This window comes from Palaemon carinicauda, chromosome 4 (genome assembly GCF_036898095.1).
Source record: "Palaemon carinicauda isolate YSFRI2023 chromosome 4, ASM3689809v2, whole genome shotgun sequence".
Lineage (NCBI taxonomy): Eukaryota > Metazoa > Arthropoda > Malacostraca > Decapoda > Palaemonidae > Palaemon > Palaemon carinicauda.
Genome location: NC_090728.1, coordinates 45,113,247 through 45,136,456, shown reverse-complemented (window position 1 = coordinate 45,136,456; position 23,210 = coordinate 45,113,247). Strand labels below are relative to the sequence as shown.

Here is a 23,210-nt window from a genome sequence, read left to right as displayed (position 1 = left end):
TCTAACAACTTGTAGATATATCCCACACATAGCGTATGTGCAGGTTGTTTGGTGTTTTCCAGACTTCTGCCTTAATACCTTATCTGCTGACAGGTATTTTCTTAGGCTAAGAATGGGTCAATATCCCTTACATGAAGAGCTCTCTGCTGAAATGGTATTTTTACCCATCGTCAGTTGGGGAATACACTATAAACCCAATAACAGTGTTCATGGGTACAGTAGGTCCTCGGGTTACGACGGTCCCGACTTACGCGGTTTCGCCGTTACGAACGCGCCCCATAAAAATATAAAAATAATATTAAGCGTCGTTCCGTCTTACACCGTTAGCGTCGTAAGCGACGTAAACAATTGCGAACTAGTTTCTAGCGCGCGGTGGATGAATACGCTTTGCGGTGGTTGTGGGCGAGGAAGACGGCGTCGCTCAGTTCCACTCATACGCCATTTTTGGTTGTGATTGCCTGTTCTTTCTCTCACGTGTTTGATCGTTTTTTTGAACTTTTTGCCCTTCATTATGGCTCCAAAGCGCAAGGCAGATTCTTCTGATGGTAGTGCATCGAAGAAAAGGAAGGCCATCACCATGGAAGTGAAATTAGACATTATTAAGCGGTCTAAAAACGGTGAAACGCCAACGAACATTGGCCGATCGCTTGGCCTTAGCCGTTCGACCGTGGCTACTATCCTTAAAGATAAGGAGCGCATTGTTGAACACGTAAAAGGATCTGCTCCAATGAAAGCAACAGTGATAACGAAACAGCGTAGTGGTTTAATTATCGAAATGGAAAGGTTATTAGTGCTTTGGTTGGAAGATCAAAATCAACGGCGTATTCCAGTGAGCTTAATGGTTATTCAAGAGAAGGCTAAAAGGTTGTTTGAAGCGTTGAAAAAAGAAAGGGGGGGAGAAAGTGAAAGTGAAGAGTTTTCGGCTAGTAGGGGTTGGTTTATGCGATTTAAGGCTCGGGCCAATTACCATAATCTTAAAGTGCAAGGTGAAGCTGCTAGTGGGGATGAGAAAGCAGCAAGTGAATTTCCTAAAGCGTTGGCTGAGATAATTAGGGAGGGGGGTTATTCTGCTTATCAGGTGTTCAATGCACCTTCCTCTCCACAATAAACCAGTCTCTCCGTCCCTTGCAACATCCCTTCCAGTGTGCAAGCCAACCATAGGAATAAGGTAAGGAATTGTTCTCTTTTTTTTTTTATTGATATTTACTTTAATTCATGTGGTAAGGAATTGTTTTCTTTTTTTTTATTGATATTTACTTTAATTCATGTGGTAAGGAATTGTTTTCTTTTTTTATTGATATTTACTTTAATTCATGTGGTAAGGAATTGTTTTCTTTTTTTTATTGATATTTACTTTAATTCATGTGGTAAGGAATTGTTTTCTTTTTTTATTGATATTTACTTTAATTCATGTGGTAAGGAATTGTTTTCTTTTTTTTTATTGATATTTACTTTAATTCATGTGGTAAGGAATTGTTTTCTTTTTTTATTGATATTTACTTTAATTCATGTGGTAAGGAATTGTTTTCTTTTTTTTATTGATATTTACTTTAATTCATGTGGTAAAGAATTGTTTTCTTTTTCTTTATTGATATTTACTTTAATTCATGTGGTAAGGAATTGTTTTCTTTTTTTATTGATATTTACTTTAATTCATGTGGTAAGGAATTGTTTTCTTTTTTTTTTATTGATATTTACTTTAATTCATGTGGTAAGGAATTGTTTTCTTTTTTTATTGATATTTACTTTAATTCATGTGGTAAGGAATTGTTTTCTTTTTTTTTTATTGATATTTACTTTAATTCATGTGGTAAGGAATTGTTTTCTTTTTTTTTCTAATATTGTTTTTATGTCATTTGATACATTTTATTATAGTACAGTATACAGTAATACTTTACAGTACAGTACAGTACGTATATTTATGGTGTTCCGACTTACACGGAAATTCGGGTTACACCGCGTCTTAAGAACGGATCAGCGTCGTAACCCGAGGACCCCCTGTACTTTCTTCTTGATCCTGTCAGCGCTAACAAAAATATCTCCAGCTCTCTGGCATGAGTTGCAGAATTTTCTAAAGATAGTACTGTGAAGTAATGATCAGTGTTCATGCAGGACATAAAAATATCTTTATCCCTTTGGATACATCTTTAAAGGAAAGGGGAAAGGTCTTGAAGTGACTTCCTTCCAATCTTCATTGTGTCTGGTTACGTAACTAGTTGCTGTGTAGCTTGCTTAGTTGTTTTCTTGATAGCCTTAGCATAGGTGAAGTTTATCTTATCAAGGACTCTTTAGAATCCTGAGAACACAGGTCACATAATTCAGCAGCCCAAGATCCTTGGTGTGGGCAAAACTGCTCAAAACTCCTCATGAGCATAGACAATTTCCATGATGAGGAGAGCTTATAAGTTTTTTAGTCTTAAGATTTGGACTTAAGCCAGAGTGGTAGTCTTTTATTGCAAATACTGAGAAGAGTTTGTTTCAGTGAAGGGAGATGGGACAGTCGAATGCAGAAGAGATGATATGAGCATAGAAGTGCAGCTTCTATGACATCAATCACAGAAATGGATCACCTTTTGTAGACAGCTGCAGATATCTGGATATCTGTGGAGTGCTTTGCTAAAAGCCTTTTGCTTAGAAGAATTACTGGATAATCTCCACCGTTGAAGTTTAAGTGACTTTAAAGAGCAGTGGGAACTACAAAGGTGCCGTGGACAAAAACATTCGGACCATGGGGATGGCTCTTGCAATTTCAATTAGAAGAGCCAGCAGATTTGGATATCAATTGGCTTGCGGCCATCTGGTAGCTACCAGGGACATTCTAACAGCTGATGTGATCAACACCTGGTTGATTACTGGCAAAGAAAGCTAAAGTAAGGAAAGGTTTAATCATCTAGGTTGCCTTATGGGTCTCAAAATACATCCACAAAAGCTGCTAATGGGTTTGAGATTGGGAAGCAGAACACCTGAAGCCTCTTATGTAGCTATACGGCAATTGGTTGAATGCTGGTGAGCCACACAAGGCAAGAAGCCTTTCCACCACACAAGGATGTAAAAAATAATCTCTTCCTACCACCTGCCCTTGAGGATTGAGCATTTCCGCAAGAACATCTTACTGAAATGTAACTTGCTGACAGATGCACGGTATTGCTTGCTGTCCTAATGTACATAGGATTTATTAACTTACAAATGTGATGCAAAGCTGTATCTCCTTGCTTGTTGATGTTAGCCACTAAAGTGTTGTTGCTTGCAGTGTAAGAAATGGTGCCTGGATTTCCAAGATACTGATTTTCTACTGACCACACAGATGAGGGTACTAGCTCCTCCGAGTGTGCACCTCGCCACCCCTTGGATGCATCCAAGAACTGAAGCATCTCTCTGGAGGTGGGTAGTCAAGTGTAACTCCTCTAGTAAGGTTCTTGTCGTCTAGTGGAATTATACGAGTTATGAGATCACTGGCTGCTGAAAGGAGAGTTCCACACACTATTGAAGAGATCTCTGGTGTTTCCTATAAGGCGCAAGCTTTTCTAATAAGGAGAGTTGTCTGGGAAGTCAGGCAGTGCGATTAGTTCCATCATTAGGAAGAATGGTTGAGGTATCTCTCTGAATCTGCTGTAATTTGATCATCTGACAGAAAGACTTTGCTGCGGCTATGTCGATCAGTAGGCCTAGATGCTTGATCCTCTGCTTGTGTGAGAATAGACCTTTTCTAGGTTATCTGGATCCCTAGATTGTAACAAAAAGACAGGAAATGGTCTCCATCTAGTATAAACTGTCTATTTGATCTGGTTAGGATGCACCAAGTGTCGAGATATGTTGAAGAAACATCCTAAAGACAGGAAATGGTCTCCATCAACAATATTGGATCTGGCTAGGATGCACCAATCGTCGAGATATGTTGGAAGACAGATCCGGTTTGGAAGGTCCAAGCTGAGTGAACACATGAGTAACACCTGAGCAGCAGTGGGCAGTCGCTTCAGTGTCTTGGACTTTCTTGGACTTGTAGACTGCTCCCTCAAGGACGAAGTGGATGCACATCTAAGAGGATTGATTTGTGGGCATTTGTTAGTACATGCACTAAAGATCTATCGAAAGCTTGAAATCACCCTCTTTGTTGGAAAAAGAGGGAAGGTAGTACAGAACTCCACTTTTTTTATCTTGACAATCACAAACTGGTTCAGGAAAGAGTTGTCGATGACAGGTTTTTACCACTAAATTGATTCCTCCACCAGGAATAGTTAAATGTAGAAAATTAAAGACCTGTTTGTTCCAACACGGAGTACTTACCTGTCGAAGTACTTTCTTAGGAGTATCTGGGATCTCCTCCCAACCGACCAGAATTTTGTGTAGTTTACCCTACCTTCGTTTTCTATGCGGGGGAACCTCTGGCGGAGTGATAAGCGCCATGAGGCGACCCGGGGTCAGAGAGCGTGCTCGCTCAGGTCTCGACCTCCATTAAGTTTTCTGGTCACGTCGTGATAACATCTCACTGCGCTCTCCTTACCCAGTGCGACCCTTTGTGTCCATAACCCGAAAGTAGTTCGAGGTAAGTACTATTAGGAAAAATACAAATTACTCAAAATTTGTGATTTGTTCCAACACGGAGTACTTACCTCGAACTACTTTCTTAGGAGACATACTTTAGAAGGTGGGAGTAGCCTTCCGGACCTAGAGACCGTCGATGAAGAGAAAAGAGGAACCTAGATAGGAGGCTAGGTTCTGCTGACCCGAAAAAAGAAACGAGAAATAGGGAAACCTACGCAAAAAACTATCTTAGTGTCTAAGTAACTCACCTCTAAAAATCCTTGGAGACGTACTCTTTCACTGACAGTGTATCCCATGGAAGGTGAAGGAATCAAGGGTCATGTAGGGGGAGGTAAGGAAGGAACCTGTCTCTCTTGGGCTTACCGCCCATGGCTTCCCCGGGGCTACATCTTAAATCTTCTGGAGCGCAGAAATGACAGGACCCAGAGAGAACCTGTCCAAGGATTTTCTCGAACATTCCTTTTGGTAGTGAGCCGTAAAGGTGGATTGTCTTGACCACGTACCTGCTCTCAGGATTTGGCCCACTGCCATGTTCCTCTCGAAGGCCAACGAAGTACTCGGGCCTCTAATGTCATGGGGGTCTAAGCTTTCCCTGATGGGAGACCCCCGAACTGTCGTAGGCTCTCATAATTACCTGTTACAGCCAGAAGGAGACCGTATTCTTGGATACCAGCTTCTTCACCAGTCCTGAGGAGACGAACAGACTCTTGGTCTCGGGGGGAAGTTTGGCCGTCCTCTCTAGGTACTTCCGTACTGCCCTGACTGGGCACAGTAGCAAGTCCCTCGGGTTGTCCGACTGTGGGATTGCTGGCACTGAGAACCCCTCAAACCTAGGCTCCCAAACAGCTGGGTTCTGAGTTTTGGCCACAAAGGTGGGTAAGAACCTGAAAGTAGCTTCTCGCCACCCCTTCGAGTGTGAGACCTCGTAAGACAGCCCATGAATCTCGCTTACTCTTTTCGCCGAAGCAAGGGCTAACAGGAAGACTGTCTTGAGGGTGAGCTCCTTGTCTCGCATATCCTTGAGAGGCTCGTAGGGAGGCTCCGAAAGCATCTTCAGCACTCTAGCCACATCCCACTGTGGCACTCTAGTGGCCTGGGGGGAACATGACTGTTCGAAGCTCTTGATGAGCATCGAGATATGTCTGGAAGCACCTAGGTCTATGCCCTTTAGGAGGAAGACTTGGCCCAACGCCGCTCGGACTCCTTTGATGTCTGGAATGGACGTTCCCACTTTGTCCCTTAGATAGACCAGGAAGTCTGTTGTCTCGTGAATGGAGGCCCCTAACGGCCTGATGTTCTTCGAGGAGCACCATTTTGTAAAGGTAGCCCACTTCGCTTGGTATACCGCGACCGACGACCATCTTAGGTAACCTGACATCCTTGCTGCGGTCTTCGACGAATGTCCTTCCTTCCTCAGGAGACGCTCGATAACCTCCATGCGTAAAGGGGGAGGGACCGAGGGTTTTCGTGAAACCTTTGGAAGTGAGGCTGCCGGAGAAGGTCTGGCCTGTCCGGAAGTGGCCAAGGCGGAAGGGGCGCCAGTTCCTTTAGGTCTGCGAAGCATTCCCTCTCCGGCCACCAGGGCGCTACCAAAGTCATCCACAAGTTGTCCGCCCGCCTCACCCTGTTGAGGACCTGCCTGAGCATTCCGAAGGGGGGGAAGGCGTATACGTCGAGATTGTCCCAAGGATGTTGAAAGGCGTCCTCGAACGCTGCTGTTGTATCTGGCACAGGAGAACAAAACACGGGGAGCTGTGCATTTAGTCTCGTGGCGAAGAGGTCTATTACCGGAGAACCCCACTTCAGGATGATGGTTTTGGCCACTCCTGGGTGTAGGGACCATTCCTACCCTACAACTTGACCCATCCTGCTGAGGCCGTCGGTTAAGACTTTCCTCTTTCCCGGAATGAATCTGGCTGTGATCTTGATCTGCTCCTCCTCTGCCCATTCCAGGAATTCCGTTGTGAGACTGCACAGTTTCCCCGAATTCAGTCCTCCCTGCTTTTTCACGTAGGCCACCACCGTGGCGTTGTTGCACATCAGAGCCAAGGTGTTTCCCCGGAGTAGATGGACGAACTCTTGGCATGCCCTTTGCACGGCCATCAGCTCTAGCACGTTTATGTGCCGGCTCCTCTCCTCGGAGTCCAATTGTCCTTTTGCTGCCTTATCAAGAAGATGGGCTCCCCAACCCTCCTTGGATGCGTCCGTGAACAGCAGCATCTCCGGAGGGTCGACTGCGAAGGGCATTCCCTTGAGGGTGTTTGCTCTGATGTGCCACCACTTTAGGACCTCCTTCGTCTCCGGGGACACCGGGACTATCTTGTGCGGGGAGTCCCCCTGGTTCCAGAGCTCCTTCAGGTTCCACTGCACGCCCCTGAGTTTGAGCCTCCCCTGGGGGGACTAACTTTTCCAACGACATGAGATGGCCTATCAATCTTTGCCAGTCCTTGGCTCTCCTGGGCTGGCCCGACAGAAAGGGCCGGAGTATCTGCTCTAGGTTGTCCAGTCTCTCTGCGGAGGGGAATGCTCTCGCCAACCGGGAGTCTAGAACCATCCCTAGGTAGGTCATCCTGGTGGAGGGTATCAGCTTAGACTTCTCCAGGTTGATGGTGATACCCAAGACGCTGCAGAAGCGCAGAAGTTTCGCGCCATGCTCCTTCAGTGCTCCCTCTGAGGCTGAAAGCAACAACCAGTCATCTAGGTACCGAATCAGGTGGATGCCCTGTTCGTGTGCCCAGGCTGAAACTGTTGCGAAGACCCTCGTGAAGACCTGAGGAGCTGTCGACAGTCCAAAGCAGAGGGTTCTGAACTGCAACGTCTGGGTACCCCATTTTACTTTTAGGAACTTCCTTCTGGAGGGGTGGATAGGGATGTGGAAGTAGGCATCCTTAAGGTCTATGGACATCATGAAGTCCTCTTCCCTCAAGGCCGCTAAGACCGACTTCGGGGTGTCCATCTTGAAGTCGGTCTTGCACACGAACTTGTTGAGGGCTGATAGGTCTATGACCGGTCTCCAACCCCCTGTCGCTTTCTCCACAAGGAAGAGCCTGCTGTAGAACCCCGGTCCTGGATTCTTGACTGGCTCTACCGCCCCTTTCGCGAGCATAGCCAAAATGGCCAAAACTTCCTCCTGCAACGTTGTCTTTTTCAAGGGGTCCTTGGGCGCCAACCACTCTGCCTGCTGGTCCGGGATCAGAGGGGGCGGTTCCGCTAGGAAGGGCAACCTGTATCCTTCCGTCAGTACTGCTACGGTCCACAGATCCGCTTCGTGGTCCTTCCATGCTTGCCAAGAGTGTTTGAGGCATCCCCCTACCTGAGGCTTCGGCAGGAGTAGGGGGCCTCCCATCCTATCTCCTTCGAGAGGCGCGGCTGGAGTGTCCTCTCCTGGAGTTAGAGTAGGATGGTGTGAAGCTCGCTTGAGGGGCCGAAGTACCCCTACGGGAGGGCTGCGAGGGCTGGTGCCAAGACACCGACGGGGTGTCCCTTCTGGACTGGATCGGCGAGGCGCGGGGAGGGTGAGAGACATCCGAAGAGGGTCTCCTATGGGCAGGCCATCTTGCTAGAGGGGGTCTGGGCTCTCCCGCATCCTTAAGTTTCCTGACCCTCTCCATAGTCTCTTCCACTGCCTTCAGGGGGAACACCGACTCGCCCCGCAGGGGTAAGTTCCTTAAGGCTCTCGCTTCTCTGTCTGGTAGTCTCCTGACCAGCTTACTCAGGACTGTATCCCTCTTCCGCAGGACCCAGTTGGCTGCCTGAGAGAGGGACTGGTACGATAGGAACTTGAGAGCCTTCCCCCCCGAGCTAATTAGTTCCCGGGGATGGAGAGATCGTGAGAGGCCTGAAAACCTACCAACGTGCAGGCCCACCAGTCCAACCATGATGATACATATACCAAATCCAGGGCCATATCTTTCATCATGCAGGTTTCTGTCGGAGAAAAACATACTGGAGCGGAGGATGCCATATCTTCAGCGGCTCCCTGGTTCAGGATAGTAATTGCTGGCTCAACCGTACAGGGACCTCCGCGGTGCCCTTCCGGGAGATAAAATCGCTTCTGTGTCTTAAGTCCCTGGAGGAGTTTGGAGGTGCTCTGATTCCTGGGGGCATCGGCCTGGCTGGCTATGAACCTATCTATGTGGTCCATACCCAGCCTAATGTCCCTCGCCAGGGAAAGAGCCAGCGAAGGCCTCTGTTGCACAGGGTTATCCACCAGCCTGCTAAGCCCGGAGAGCCAGGCTTCGTCCGTCGAGGGCTTCGGCTCATCCAGCCTATGATGGCGCCTGATGAGGGCCAGGACCTTCCTATAAGTGGAGACCTCGTCTGTCGAACATTCTCCGCTATCCACGAGGCCTTCGGCTGACTGGTCCTCCGCCTGATGAGGGCCAGGACCTTCCTATAAGTGGAGACCTCATCTGTCGAACATTCTCCGCTATCCACGAGGCCTTCGGCTGACTGGTCCTCCGCCTGAGTAGGAACGTCTTAAGGTGGAGGGCTCCGCTTGAGGTGGAGTCATCTTTCTCTCGTGGTGAGCCCTTGGCGGCTCGACTCGCTGAGCGGGCAGCCCCGCTGGGACGAGGGTATCCGTCATGGGCCTACCCCCTCCTGCGGGGATCCATGTGGCTGCGGGCTTCCCCGTGCTAACTGGTTGACTCTTGCGTTCAGGGCGGTCCATTGAAAGGCCGGAGGCCGGGACAAGGCTGCCAGTCCAAAGGGGCGACTCTCTCCGGTGGGCAAATGAAGCCGTAACCTTCGCGGGCTTATGCCTGTTGACCGAGACCTGATGCGAGGACTTCCGTCGATGTTCGGGCCTGCTGGAGGGGCCATACCTCGAGGATGGAGAAAGAGCTCTCGGGAGCCAGCCAGAGGTACTTGGGGCTGCTGAAACTCCTAGGAGGTGGCTGCGTGGGATGGTGACACGCACCCATTCTTCTTTTGACGAGCGGCTCCTGTGTTTCCTCCCGGGGGTTCTGGAAAGCCTCCTGGCATGGCGAGATCGGAATCAGGAACGGGAACGGGACCTCCTCCTGCGGGACCTCTCTCGTCTCCTCTTCAAGTCCCTCGGACCTTCGTCCTCCGAGGAGAAAGAGTACGACCCAAAAGAGGAGACCGATGACTGGTAAGAACGTGCTGAATGGTCCGAATCGTCCCGAGTTGCTGATGGCTCTACGTGCCGGTCCGCTGATGAAGAAGGCTGGAGAAAGATGGGCGGGAGCATTGCTGAGGGCGGCGGGGGAGAGCGAGGCACTTTCCTACGGGTAAACCAGGTGTCGAACTCCTCCTCCGGTCTCATGGGCGACCTGAAGGGCGTCCTTGGCGGCGCCCATGCGATGGGGTCCGAACTCAAAGAATCCTCCATCTCGGCATCTCCCCTGGTCGCTGACGTACCTGAAACGCTGATCCAAGAAGCAGGCTGTAGTGGCCTTCCCCCACATAGGATTGTCGGTAGAGACGGGACCTGCTGGCACCGGGCCCTCGTCTCCCGAACACACTCCCGTCCCTCCCTCAGGCCCCCCACTTGCCTGAACCGACACCACATCCCCACCAACAGACATCACAGACTCCTGGGGAAGAGCAATGGGCCGCTTCCCCGCAACAGACTTACCTCGGCCCCAACTCTGGGTAGGGAAAGGCGGCAGAGCAGCTCTCTCCGAAGAGGCATCAGGTGAAGCAAGAGGCGAGGCAATGCTTGGCTTCTTCGGCAACCTCTTGGTAGCCTTCTTCTTTTTGGTGCCGTAGCGCACCCACTGAACTTCATTCCAGGATTCACACTCCGGACACGTGGCTGCAGGGGAACACACACTGCCCCTACACGACGAACACAAGGAGTGGGGGTTGACTTCCAGCTTGGAAAGAAAAGCCCCATAGGCCCGGGGCAACGACGGGACGAACCAGTAAAGCACCGCAAGACACAGGAACACAGAGGGAAAAGGTAGGATAAGGTAAGGTATGAACACAAGAGGACAACTTTGGCTGGCCTTTTTTTATAAACAGTGCAAAATTTAGGGCTTTTCCTGAAAGAAAAGGCAACTGGAGGGTCTAGATGGGCTTTAGAGAAAGCCCGTGTCTTCTTCACCCACAATCCTTATGGTATGGCCGTCTTCACCCACAATCCTTATGGTATGGCCGTGATTGACTTCAGGTCAAATCCATCTTCTGCATTTTGCAATCTCTCCATGGCAAAGGCCTGCAGTCACAACAAATACTGTACACAGATCTATAAAGAAAAAGTAAAGAATCAAAACAGTAATGGTTTTAGAAGCAACAGTACATTCGTTCTTGTTGTGGCCTTAGACAAAACTGAATTGTCAGACAGGCAGGTGGGTAGTATTTCTCATTTGCACCACCTATTGCTAATTACCGTACCTCTTTACATCTTTAACAAATTAGCAGCTGTTGCAGCTTACATTGGAAGTATCTCCTTTTTTAGAAGACACTGATTTTGTATGCGCATAGGGACAATTGGCATTTTTATATTACAAATAAATTTTAACTTGCTGTGTTCAAGAATACCAATTGTTAATTATTGTGCTACAAGATCTAAGTATTGTACAATAATGCAGTTTTACCTGTTCATAACATATCTTTACGTCGGGCATTGTGATCCCATTTTACATAATTCAAAAACTGCAGTATGATATAATGTTTTGACCATTTATTGTTACATCATGATGTGCTGATAGCTACTTTATTTCTATATACTTAACCTACTGGTATTTATTTAAATTATATTCTTTGGGTTACTCTGGTGTTTTTTTTTTTTGTTTTTGTTAAACATCATGAAATCTTGAAGGTGTCTAATAATTTATATTTTTTTTTCCGTTTCAGTAACCAGTAAAGCCGTCAGTGCAGTCAAGACAAACATTAAAGCAGCAACAACTATGCACCCATACGGACGGTAATTTGTTGACTACAGTACAATTTAATTTTACATATAAATCTTTATATCATATAATGTATATCTAAGACAATATATCAATTCACAAGTTATATTTCTCACTCATTTTACCAAAATGGGATTAGATTAACATGAAGAATGTATTGCCTTATTTCAATTACTGTAGCATGCTCATCGGTTTTTTATTAGTTATATTTAAATTAAGCATACTCTTGTCAAGGAAGGACATACATTACTACTGTACTGGGAACAGAAACATTGTTGTAATATTGTATTCTACATTTCAAATTGCAGTATATTAGGAAAAAAATAGTAAACTAACTTGTAAGAAAAAGAAAATGGAAAAATTTACTGGGCCTTAAAATCATATAAAATGAAGCCTGTGTGTGATCTGTAACACAAAAACCACGAGTGAACAGCAGCTTAAATTCTAAAGACAAAGGATCTAAGGCCAAGTATATCTTATGTAGCTAGTCACGGCCAAAGATATTGTATGGAGTTGAGTCATAAACTCAAGAGAACATAATACAATACAACAAAAGTATTAGAAAGAACAGTTAAACAGAAGTCAGTGCTTAAATATATCTAAACAATGTTTTTGGGTTTAAATTGAAATAAGTAAACTAGATTTAAATTGTAGCTCTTGATAGAAGGTAAGAAGCACTTTGTAATATTTTAAAACATGAGTGTACTAAAGATTGCCAGTACTTACAAATATCAAAACAAAAAGTAAAAAAATCACTACATCTACTTCAACTAGAGATGTACAAATTAAGAGAAGCAACAAACTTATTAAGTCAATACTTACTTGCATAACGATATGATAGCCATTTTCAGATTTTCTCCGTTAATGAACAGATGACGTAAATCATAACAAGGCATTTTCTGATAATCACTCAAAGGAAATTGGCCGAGACTGATCTGATGAAGGCAATTGATAAACTGTAATGAAATAATACGGTAAGGGAAAACTCTCCAAGTGGAATTTTAAGTACTTTCCTGTGAAAACAAACTAGCAGTAGCACTAAACCATGCTTTCATAGGTGTTCAGTATAATTAAAATATGATGTTAGCAAGATTTACAGACACACTGAACTATAGAAAACAAAGAAAACTTTTATAAAGTTCCTGAATGACAAATTTATGACAGACAACTAAATTAGTACATTGGAGACTTGCTGAAGAAGACTAATATGTATCTACACTTTAGGGCTACTCATCCCAAGCACTGCCTAAGCATGCAGTTACTATAAGATCAGAAAATTTTATTCTTCCAAATTAATATGGATTCTCCCCAGATTTACAAACCTTTGTCATTTAAGACATATACGGTATATCACTGGTAACAGCTGGTTTTGATTGTTGAAGCCTATTATCTTTGTTGTTGATCTGTAAATGGTAATTCTAAAATAAGACATCATAAAATTTAATACTTGGAGAAATAATGATATTACAGAAAAGTTAGAAATTTCATGTGATATCCCTATGGGGAAAAGAAATTGGGAAATCACATGTGAAATTAATATTTTCACTTTCCATAGCATAATAATACATAATACTACAGATTAGACAGGAAAGAGAATTAATGTATCGCTTGAAACTAGGAGATACATCTATTGTGCTAAACTGTATATTTAAAAGCAACCGAACTACTGTCAATTGGAACTGTATGGTTAGGTTAGTTTCCTCAAACATAGATCTTAAGGCAGTTGATCGGATAATGACCATATAACAAGTTGCTTAGAGCTGTTTCTAGCCATTCAAAAATACATACATAATACCAAGGCATTTACCCCGATTTGGGGGGTAGTCGACATTAAACAAATGAAACAGAAAAGGCGACCTCTCCTCTCTACGTTCCTCCCAGCCTGACAAGGGACTCAACTGAGTTCAGTTGGTACTGCTAGGGGTTGAACTCAGTTGAGACCAGTCGAACTCAGAGTCCCTTGTCAGGCTAGGAGGAACTTAGAGAGGAGAGGTCCCCTTTTCTGTTTTATTTGTTTGATGTCAGCTACCCCTCAAATTGGGGGAAATGCCTTGGTATATGTATGTATTTTTGAATGGCCAGAAACAGCTCTAAGCTGTTTCTAGCCATTCAAAAATAATAAAGAATTAATCATAAAATGTTTCAAATAAACTGTAGAGAGAAGTAATTATTTTCAATAACTAATCATGCAAATAATTAGGTTTTATTCTAAAAACTACTGTACAACAAAGTAAAAAAATAAAATAGAAAAAAAATGCTGTACAAACCAAATCAGAACAATCACCAAGGCATCCCACCAATTTTAGAACATTCAAGTGTTACTGGCAATAAGTAATGAGTCGACTATTTAACAGAAATACTTAGTGTAGAGTAATGTCAAAGTGACATGTTGAGATTTTGAAATTAAAATGGAACAGATCAGAAATTAAAATGTTTACACACTTGCCAAGAGATCATTTATAAAGGGGTACGGGATTAAATAATGGTCCACACGTGTACATATTAAAGAACAAGAATATAACTTCAACAAAAGGAAAGTAACAAAAAAGAGAAGTATATGACGTTCGTGCGTACAGGAAGAGCAATAGTCCAGCTACCCGAGTTCCTACTACACTGACTTGAAAGTCAACATAAAAATTTGGTATTTCTACCATTTAATACTGTACTAATTACAAATAAAAACAACACTGAGGTCCAGAATTTGAAAAAGTTTTTTACGGTTTGTAGTTTGTTCAAGTTTTTTACCAAGCAAAGGATTTTAGCTAGGAAATAGAATTTATTTGAAATATTTAATTCATTTTTTTATGCAAAATCAGAAATTTTATATTAAAAGGAAGCACTTTAAACAGGATGAAATATCTCATATACTCAATTCTACCCACCAATAACTTTTTGTTTGCATAAAGGATTGACAGAAATATTAAAGCTTTTCAACCCTTAATATGAACATTTTTTAAAAGTAATTTGTATTTCTCCCAGCCATACAAACCTGATTCTTTTAATTGGGGGGGGGGATTACTTTGGCATGAGGTGGACTCGCTTTAAACATGAACAACAAGTAGTTATCTAACTGGTGAGGGTGCGAGACAAGGAAACCCGCCCTTTCTAAAGGAGGGAAGTTGCATTAAAGGTTTGTATGGCTAGGAAAAATACAAATTACTTTAAAAATTTGTCATTTGTTCCTATGCAACATACAAACTCTCGTCCTTTAATTAGAGAGACTCACTGCTCTGTGGGCTGGAAGTCCCCTGTAACCCAACTTGAAGGGTTCAATTTCTTCCCTGGAAGTGATTAATGCTTGATCTATGTTCAAGCTAAGAAAAGACCATTGCCACCTCGTATCTGCTTTATATATTGATCCAAGATTTATATGTATACATATATTTAATCAAAACTGGAGATAACTTTCTTACAAGGGCGACGTCAGTTAGAATATACCAAGTAAGGATTAATTGGTTAGTATAAGACCCAGCAGGATGCCCGACACCCAAGGGAGAGAAGTTCCAGCCTCAGAAAGAGCGGCGAACATTAGGGATTCCCCACGCAACCTAAAATAAAACTTCCTGATAGATCAGGACTCCTAAAGTGTACAGTAATACCTTGATATACGAGCTTAATGCGTTTCGGGACCCAAGCTTATATGTCAATTCCCTCGTATCTTGGATCAATTTTTCCCATATAAAAGATAGAAAAAAATTAATCCGTTCCCACCCTCTGAAAAACCACTTAAAAACTGTATATTACAGTGAAAAAACATGTTTTTAATTTTTCTAATTCACAACCTACGCTCACAAAATAACAAATACCTATGTACTGGTTATGATCTGCAATAAAATGTGACATTATTATGGAGTTCTTACCTTCGAGACAGACGGTAGTGGCTAACGGCGGTGTGTGCAGAGGAGGGGGGAGACTTGACGGCAACACGTTCGGTACGCTACCCTTTTGTAACATTAGGTAACATAACTTAAAATTTGAATTTAACTTAAATGAAAATAGTTTACTGTACACACACTTAAAAATAAATGTTAATCTTGCGTTACACTGAACTTAATTCTAATTTTGTTTTCATTTTAATTTTTTTTACTTTTCTTCTTCCGGGTTGGCTCTTTTTACTCGCTTTCACCTTCACTTTAACCGGCCTTTTTAAAAGGAACCTATCTAGGGATGTTTGCTTTTGTCTCCCCTTCAAAATGTTACAAAAATGACGTACACAAGTGACGTCACAAAAGGATAACGCACAACACATCAACTTGTCCGAGTGCCTCATTTCCATAAAATCAGAACTCCTGTCACTTCGCTAACATGTCTCTGATTTCCTTCTTTATAGCATCCTTCTGCTTGAGGATGGTACATATTGTTGTTGTACTCCTCTCATATTGGCGAGCCAGCTCAGTCACTCGTACACCACTCATGTTTTTCGATTATTTCATGCTTTATCTCGATTTTCATCATACGCTTTTTCTTTTCACAACCCTTATTTGCACTCGCTTGCTTTGGACCCATTGCTTATTCACTTAATTCTGTACTGATTAACGCAAAAAACACATCAAAAATTAAAACACTACGGCCAATGCTTGGAGATAACTTTACGAGATGGCAGTCCGACGGGAAAGAGCAGGCGATGCTGTCCTTGTGAGCAGCCTCTCGCACACTCGGCCATCTAGCGGCCGCATAAGGAAGAATCTCGTATCCTCGTATCTCAAATTTGTCTCGAATCTTGGGGCAAAAATTTGCTCGTAACTTTCCTCGTATCAAATTTCTCGTATGTTGGGACACTCGTATGTCGAGGTATTACTGTACTCCCCTGGGATCGATCCAGGGACATATACATAGGGGATTATATATCAACTGAGGAGACAAGCAGCGAAAGAACCCACAAGAATTTTTCAGGCATTACCCAGTCCAACTCTCACGAACGCCTCACTCACTTTCTCCCATCAAGGCGAAGACCCAGAATTGTACCCGAGACCACGAACTACACAGCACACGAGGATGACTGCGAACAGTCATGCTCCGAAGCACAAAGTGTGTGTGTATCTGTAGCTGGCTAAACCAACCAGCTCCCGATTTCACCCTTCCCCGGCAACAAGCTTCTTGCTCCAATTCCACTATTAACAACCAATATCCACTTCCTTAAAAAATGAAGAAAATGAAAAAGTTTGACAGGAGCTGTCTGTACATCCATACACAACAGTGGCCGAAGTGAAAATGAAGTCTCTCCGAATGGAGAGGGGCGGGGGTACTCGACCTGCACTCTCACCAATTGGATAACCGCTTGTTATCCAAGTTTAAGGACCGATTCCAGATTGTGCTGAAGTAACCTCCCACCTAATTAATGGATGAGGGTTTGTATGTCGCATAGGAACAATTATCTCTCTAGGTATGTATGAGAGGAGTGAATCCTTCACTAAAGTACACTACTCAAAGATATTTGTTTTAGCCAATTAAATTATGTAAAATATTTTATATACAGTACTTTTTATGCACGTGCATTGCATTCATTAAGTGTGAATAAATAAAGAAAATTAAAACTAAATTTTACAATTAAAATCCAAGAAAGCTGTCATTGAATCACAAAATCCTTATAGTTTTTCCCCATTGAAGATATGTTTAGTAAAAAAGTATATATAGACAGAATAGATAAGCATTAAAATGAGTCTTTCTGAAGGAGATATTTACTGTACTAAATTCTCGATAACCTGGATTATTTGGGGAGTCACGTACAGATATTGAAATACTGTCATATGTATTTGCCAAAAATAAGTTAGGTAGGTATCAACAATTATGGCCTAGTATATTTTTAAATTGATTTATAAATACAAATTTACTAAGAGCTTAAGGCTGATACCAAAGAGGCAAGTTTCTCAAGAAGAGGGTACAGTATACAAAGAAATCCACGACTTGTTAATGACATGCTGCTATAAGAAATTATTCTACCCCTATACCATCCAAACAGGTGGGGCCAAAGAAGAAACATGATCCTCCAGGATCTCTTTTTCAGAACACTGACCAAAGAAGCCAGCAAGGGAGCCACCAGGTTTCTTATATTAAGTGTGATCAACACTTGATCTATCAAGTTGAATGTCAGAAAGGGACAAACGTTGAAGTTGTTCTGAGGGTGCTTGAGAGGATCCTTCAAAGGAACTGAAGATTTTGGAATAGGTGAACAAAATAGTAGCAGCTTTTTTCTAAGTAGCAAACAGATTGATTAACGTTAATCCACACAAGTTGAGGTGCCTCTATGAGTTAGTCTTCCGACATGTTTTACCAGGTTAGAAGCTAAACCGTGTTGCGAACCACCTACTTCACCGACAGAGGGAAAGGAAGAAAGAAAGAACTTTAGTGTCCCTATTCGTTGACATATTCCATTATAGTCGTGTTATTGCTCTTACACACTTCCAAGAGGTCAATCACTTGTTCCTATAATACTTACAGAGATAGCAATGCTGCATTTTATTTTCAATACATTCAAGAGCAGATAAGAGAAGACTATTGTCCACACATATTTGAGGTGACTAGTTCCTCCAGTGTGCTCTACATCCCACCCTTAGTCTGTTGCAAAACTGTACCGTCTTCAGAGGAGAGTTCGGTGGAACTCGCAAATTGAGGTTCCCAACGACAAGACCCCAAGCAGGATAGTTGGTGGACACAGGACCGAACTCTAGGTAATGTAGTATCCATCATCACGCTCAGGTACTTTGTCTTCTACTTGGATGCAAGATCCTATTTCTCCAAAATTTATCACAATTCCCAAACTATGATATAAGGCAAGGAAATAGTCTTTAAAAATAATAGTATCAACCAATTGTTGATATACCTCCAAAGACATAACCTTGGGAATGGGACCAAACTGAAATAATGGTGAACAAGTTTCCTGATTTTACTGCAGAGACATTTATTAGCTTTTCAATAATGTGTTATGAGAATAAGCTAGTGTTTAATCTTATATTATTTAACCTATCTTTTTCATCATCACCGTGGTACAGCCACCTTTGCTCTGGACGGAAGAATGAGAAATCAAAGTGGCAACAGTTGGGAGGTGGCAGGTTGTTTACATAAGCACTATTCTGCAGTGATCTTTTCAGTAGGAACAAGGGGTTTTATATACAGTACATCATAGCGCAAACTGAAATTTTGTCTTAAAAATTTTCATTTGAAGGATGAATAGCACATGAATTACAGGAAGTTTAAATGAAATAATTAATTTATTCAAGGAACTTGTTGGATTAATCTACTGTTTAAGTATCAAAACATTATTTACAAGGTATGAGAAGGGAGTACAGTAATGCAGTTCTATCTGCTCACAATATCTTATATTTACCTCAGTGTTGATTACTATGGTCACTGTTCTAATTACCTACATTAAATATTTTGTTTTTGTTGCAGTAACAACAAGTAAAGCTGTCAGCGCAGTCAAGATAAACATTAAAGCTACAACTACTATGCACCCATGTGGACGGTAATGTCTATACAAAATATAAATTGAAATTGAACGTATGCATTTTCTTATGCTGTATGCTAGTGCATTTTCCTATGCTGTATATCTAAGACAATATATAAATTCACAAAGTTAAGTTTTTCAATCTATTTACCAAGACAGGATTTTAGCATGAATAGAGTACATATTCCTGCATTACCTTGTTTCAAATAATATGGCATGGTTTAGTTCAATTACAGAACATTAAAATCAAATTATGATAGGTAAGTATATGGAGTAAAAGAAATTTGGCAGTGATACTGAACTACTGTCTTTTGTCAAGTCAATTGAATTATATCAGGAGAAAACATGTAAACTTATGAGAAAAAAAAAACAGAATTAGCAGGTAGGGAAAAATCATATGAATATAAAGAAACTCTGAGAGTCATTTAAAGAAAAAAAACCCAAAAGTGACCAATATTTCAGATTTCACATATAAAAGACCTAAGGCTGTGCAACTATTGACTACAGAGATTCTACATTCCATAGAATATCTTTGGATGTCGTTTGCTGCATAAGTGAAGGAAATGAAGCAGCATAAATATATACAGTACAGATAAATTATGAGAAAGAAAAATAAAGCTTCTCACCTTGTCACCAGATGCCAAGTAAACTAATAGCTTGTCAGTTGTCTGCTCTGGAATTGCAGAATTTTCTCTGGTCAACTCTATTTAAATAAATTTCCTACTGCTCGACCTCACGAATGGTGGAACCCGTTAGCAATAGCCATTGTGATGTTGTCTTTCTTCCCACAGGTCTTCTACCAGGTGGCATCCACTCCAGGAACTGCTATGGGAATCTACGATTCTCCATCCTCTTGACATGCCCATACCATCATAGTTGACCATTTTCTCTCAGATGCAGAATACTTTCAATGCTAAGCTCTTCCTTGATATCATCATTTCTTATTTTGTCAAGTCTCGTGACACCACGTATTAGGCAAAGGACTTCAATTTCAGCTGTTGGATTTTGGTCTTGGTAGTTAGGGCCCACATCTTCTGTCCATAAATTGAAATTGGTCTTAATAGGGATGTATAGGTAAGGAAACTGACTCTTCTAGGGATGTTGCAATCTTTTAAAAGTGGGTATAGCCTCTCCTCCTTCACTATAAAAAGTTGATACTGTATAAACAATGCTGTTGATTTGTTGAAATATTACTAATAACAGTTCAACATTTAGATACGAAAGTTTCTGTATATGAAAACCTCATTTTACAAAACGACAAAAGAAGATTTTTTTGCCTCATATTACGAAAAAATACTCAGGATACAAAACAAAATTCGCACGGTTGGGTTAGATATATTGAATGGTTCAAAAGTATTTGACAGTATTTCATTATACAAAAAAATCATGTTATGCAAGCCACTCCAGAATGAATTGATTCCGTATCCTGAGGTATTACTATAATTACCTAACAGAAATATAGGTATGGTGTATGGCCCACCATTGTCTCAAGAGTATGAGTGTAAACAAAGTGAGATAATGCTTCTTCTTGATGAGACAACACTCATACCAAAGTTGGGTAACAAAACAGAGAAGGAAAAGGCAAACGCAAAACATATACAGTACTTAAGTAATAAATATGCCGCAACCACTGTAATCAACTCATGGCTCTTTATATTATGTGAGTAAGGTCGAGTCGCTTTAGAATGACGATGCCCGTGCTATGAAATTGCCTGTTTTTCTGTTGTTATATTTTAATACTGTACTGGGTACTAAAAAGTCAATATTTGTACATCTGACATGTAAAGTTATATGCATATCATTAATATCAAATCACAAAAACTCATTATTAGTGGGAGGCAATATGCTTCTCTTCTCTCAAAAAACATCTAGCCTAGTTTTTTGGGGATTTTTCCTAACTAAACTTTGAGTTCTTTTACGTTCGGAATGTTAACATGGTCCGCTACCATCTGAACATAAACTCTTCATAAGAGGAAGGGTATGCTATCACACACTATAAAACGATTACCGTATCTATTTCACAAAATTCAGTCACAAGCCCCTAAGATAATAAGGATCATGATCGGCTACTAATAACATTAACAACTTCTCAGAGTAGTTGATATTAAATAATCTAAATCACAAAATTTATCATATATCTACACTTCCATAACAAAGGTGACAAGAAGTTTGAAAATACAAAAATGCTGCATCTACCTAAGCCAAGGTTGTCATTAACTGCCAGAATATTTTTAAACTAGGCTTCGAGAGAAAAGCAACATAAATATTAGGGGTTTCATAAAAGTAAAGTACAAAAGCACTGCATTTTCTTCAGCTAAAACTACCGGTAATTTCAAATTAATACAAGCATTGTAAAGAATAGGAGAATTAGCACATACCCAGACAACCCCTTACTCTACAAATTGTAGATAGTTGAATGTGATACAATCAAGTACAGTACACTGCTGTATTATAATGAAATGTAGATGTGTTAGAAGCTATTCTAATAACTGGAAATTCTCATCTGTGAGCATCCTGCATATTGTTATCAATGAAAGCATTCAAACCATATTATCATTATTATTATTACTATTGTTACTATTAGCTAAGGTAAAACCTTAGTTGGAAATGCAGGACCTAGAAACATTCTCAACAACTAAACATTGGTACTGTAATTCATTTAATACAACTGAGTCTTTCCTGAAGAAAATATATAATCTGAATCTTCGACTAAAAGCTACTCATCCCAAGCACTCCCAAAGGATGCAGTCAGTTTAAAATCCAACACATTGGAATTCTTTCCTGAAAGTAAGCTGCAGTTTTTTTCAAGATATAGGCATTCCATCCTTGTAAGCAGATATATCTTTGATAAGAGCTGGTTGTGGACATTTTTAACAAAAGGTTGTTAATCTGTGAATGGCAATTATAAAACAAAATGCAAGGGAAGAAAGTTCTAATTTCAAAAAGAATTTAGTGAAGAAAGCTCTGGCTGACAAGAGGATAGATGTGAGAGGCAAATGAGTGTGCTAGAAATACGAATGTGATCGGCCAAGATGCTAACTGGAGTCGTTGACGTAGTGGCAGTAAGGGAGTCAGCTTATGAAACTTCATTTGTAGTACAAAATGGGGGAGGGTGGCCTGTGACTCCTTAGCAGTATAACCAAACTAATCTGAGTCTGTCATCAGGCAAAGAGGAGCGATGAACAGAAAAATACTCTTTTGTTGCTTTTTTTATGTCTCCTCCCTCCCAAAATCGGGGGTAGTGCCAAGGTAAATAGATAACTACAAAACAGGTAGTTCATGATACCTAAATTGAATAAATTGTCAACAAATGCAATAAGAAAATTTTCATGTAAATATCTTAATTACTGTACTTGTTTGTTTTTACACTAATAAAAATCGTCATCGTATAATATAGGAGTATCTGAAGCAGTCCTCAGTTATTTAATCATGGTAACAAGATGGTACACTATTAATACCTCAGAGATAAAATGTCCCAGAATTAACAATTTGGTGATCAATTAAATTTAACATATTTTGTCCCAGGGTAAAAAAAAAATTCAGACAACTTGAAAGAATCTATATAGAAACCGAACCAGTTTATAACCAGCTCTTGCCCAGTTTGGTCTCACTAAACATTGTTCTGTTAACTTTTCATGAATATAATTTATTTTCAAGTTTTTTTTTTTCTTGTGTTTATCCCACAATAGCAAAATAGGATGTCTTTAGAGGAGGCAGCATGGGATCCTGGCTCTATTATCATCATCATTAGGTAAGCTACAACCCTAGTTGGAAAAGCAGGATGGTATAAGCACAAGGGCTTCAACATGGAAAAATGTTATTTTGATAATAAAATAAATTTTTGAATATACTTACCCGGTGATTATATAGCTGCAACTCTGTTGCCCGACAGACAACTCTACGGTAAAAACTCGCCAGCGATCGCTACACAGGTTGCGGGTGTGCCCAACAGCGCCATCTGTCGTCCAGATACCCAGTACTCAATGTAAACAAAGACTCAATTTTCTCCTCGTCCCACTGCGTCTCTATTGGGGAGGAAGGGAGGGTCCTTTAATTTATAATCACCGGGTAAGTATATTCAAAAATTTATTTTATTATCAAAATAACATTTTTCAATATTTAACTTAGCCGGTGATTATATAGCTGATTCACACCCAGGGGGGTGGGTAGAGACCAGCAATATATGTTTACACTTTTATGAGCTAAGAGTTTTTATTTCATTTTAGAAGTTATCAAAATAACAAAAACAAAATAAATAGGTACCTGGTAAGGAAGTCGACTTGAACAATTACTCTGCATTTTAAGTACGTCTTCCTTACGGAGCCTCGCGATCCTCTTAGGAT

General features: G+C 41.5%; 1 protein-coding gene across 2 annotated transcripts in view; it reads left to right on the top strand.

Moving 5' to 3' along the window:
* The window catches only part of LOC137639917 (mediator of RNA polymerase II transcription subunit 8-like), a 73,829-nt gene extending 54,864 nt beyond the window's left edge, over positions 1-18,965 (top strand). The window contains exons 6-7 of one of the 2 annotated variants that reach the window (XM_068372206.1): positions 11,368-11,437; positions 18,813-18,965. In XM_068372206.1, coding sequence (XP_068228307.1) covers positions 11,368-11,437; positions 18,813-18,825 — 83 coding nt within the window. In that variant the 3' untranslated portion in view covers positions 18,826-18,965. Of the gene's footprint in view, positions 1-11,367; positions 11,442-18,812 lie in introns of those variants that run through there. The other variant, XM_068372207.1, reaches the window with a different exon arrangement.
* Positions 18,966-23,210: the final 4,245 nt, after the last annotated feature.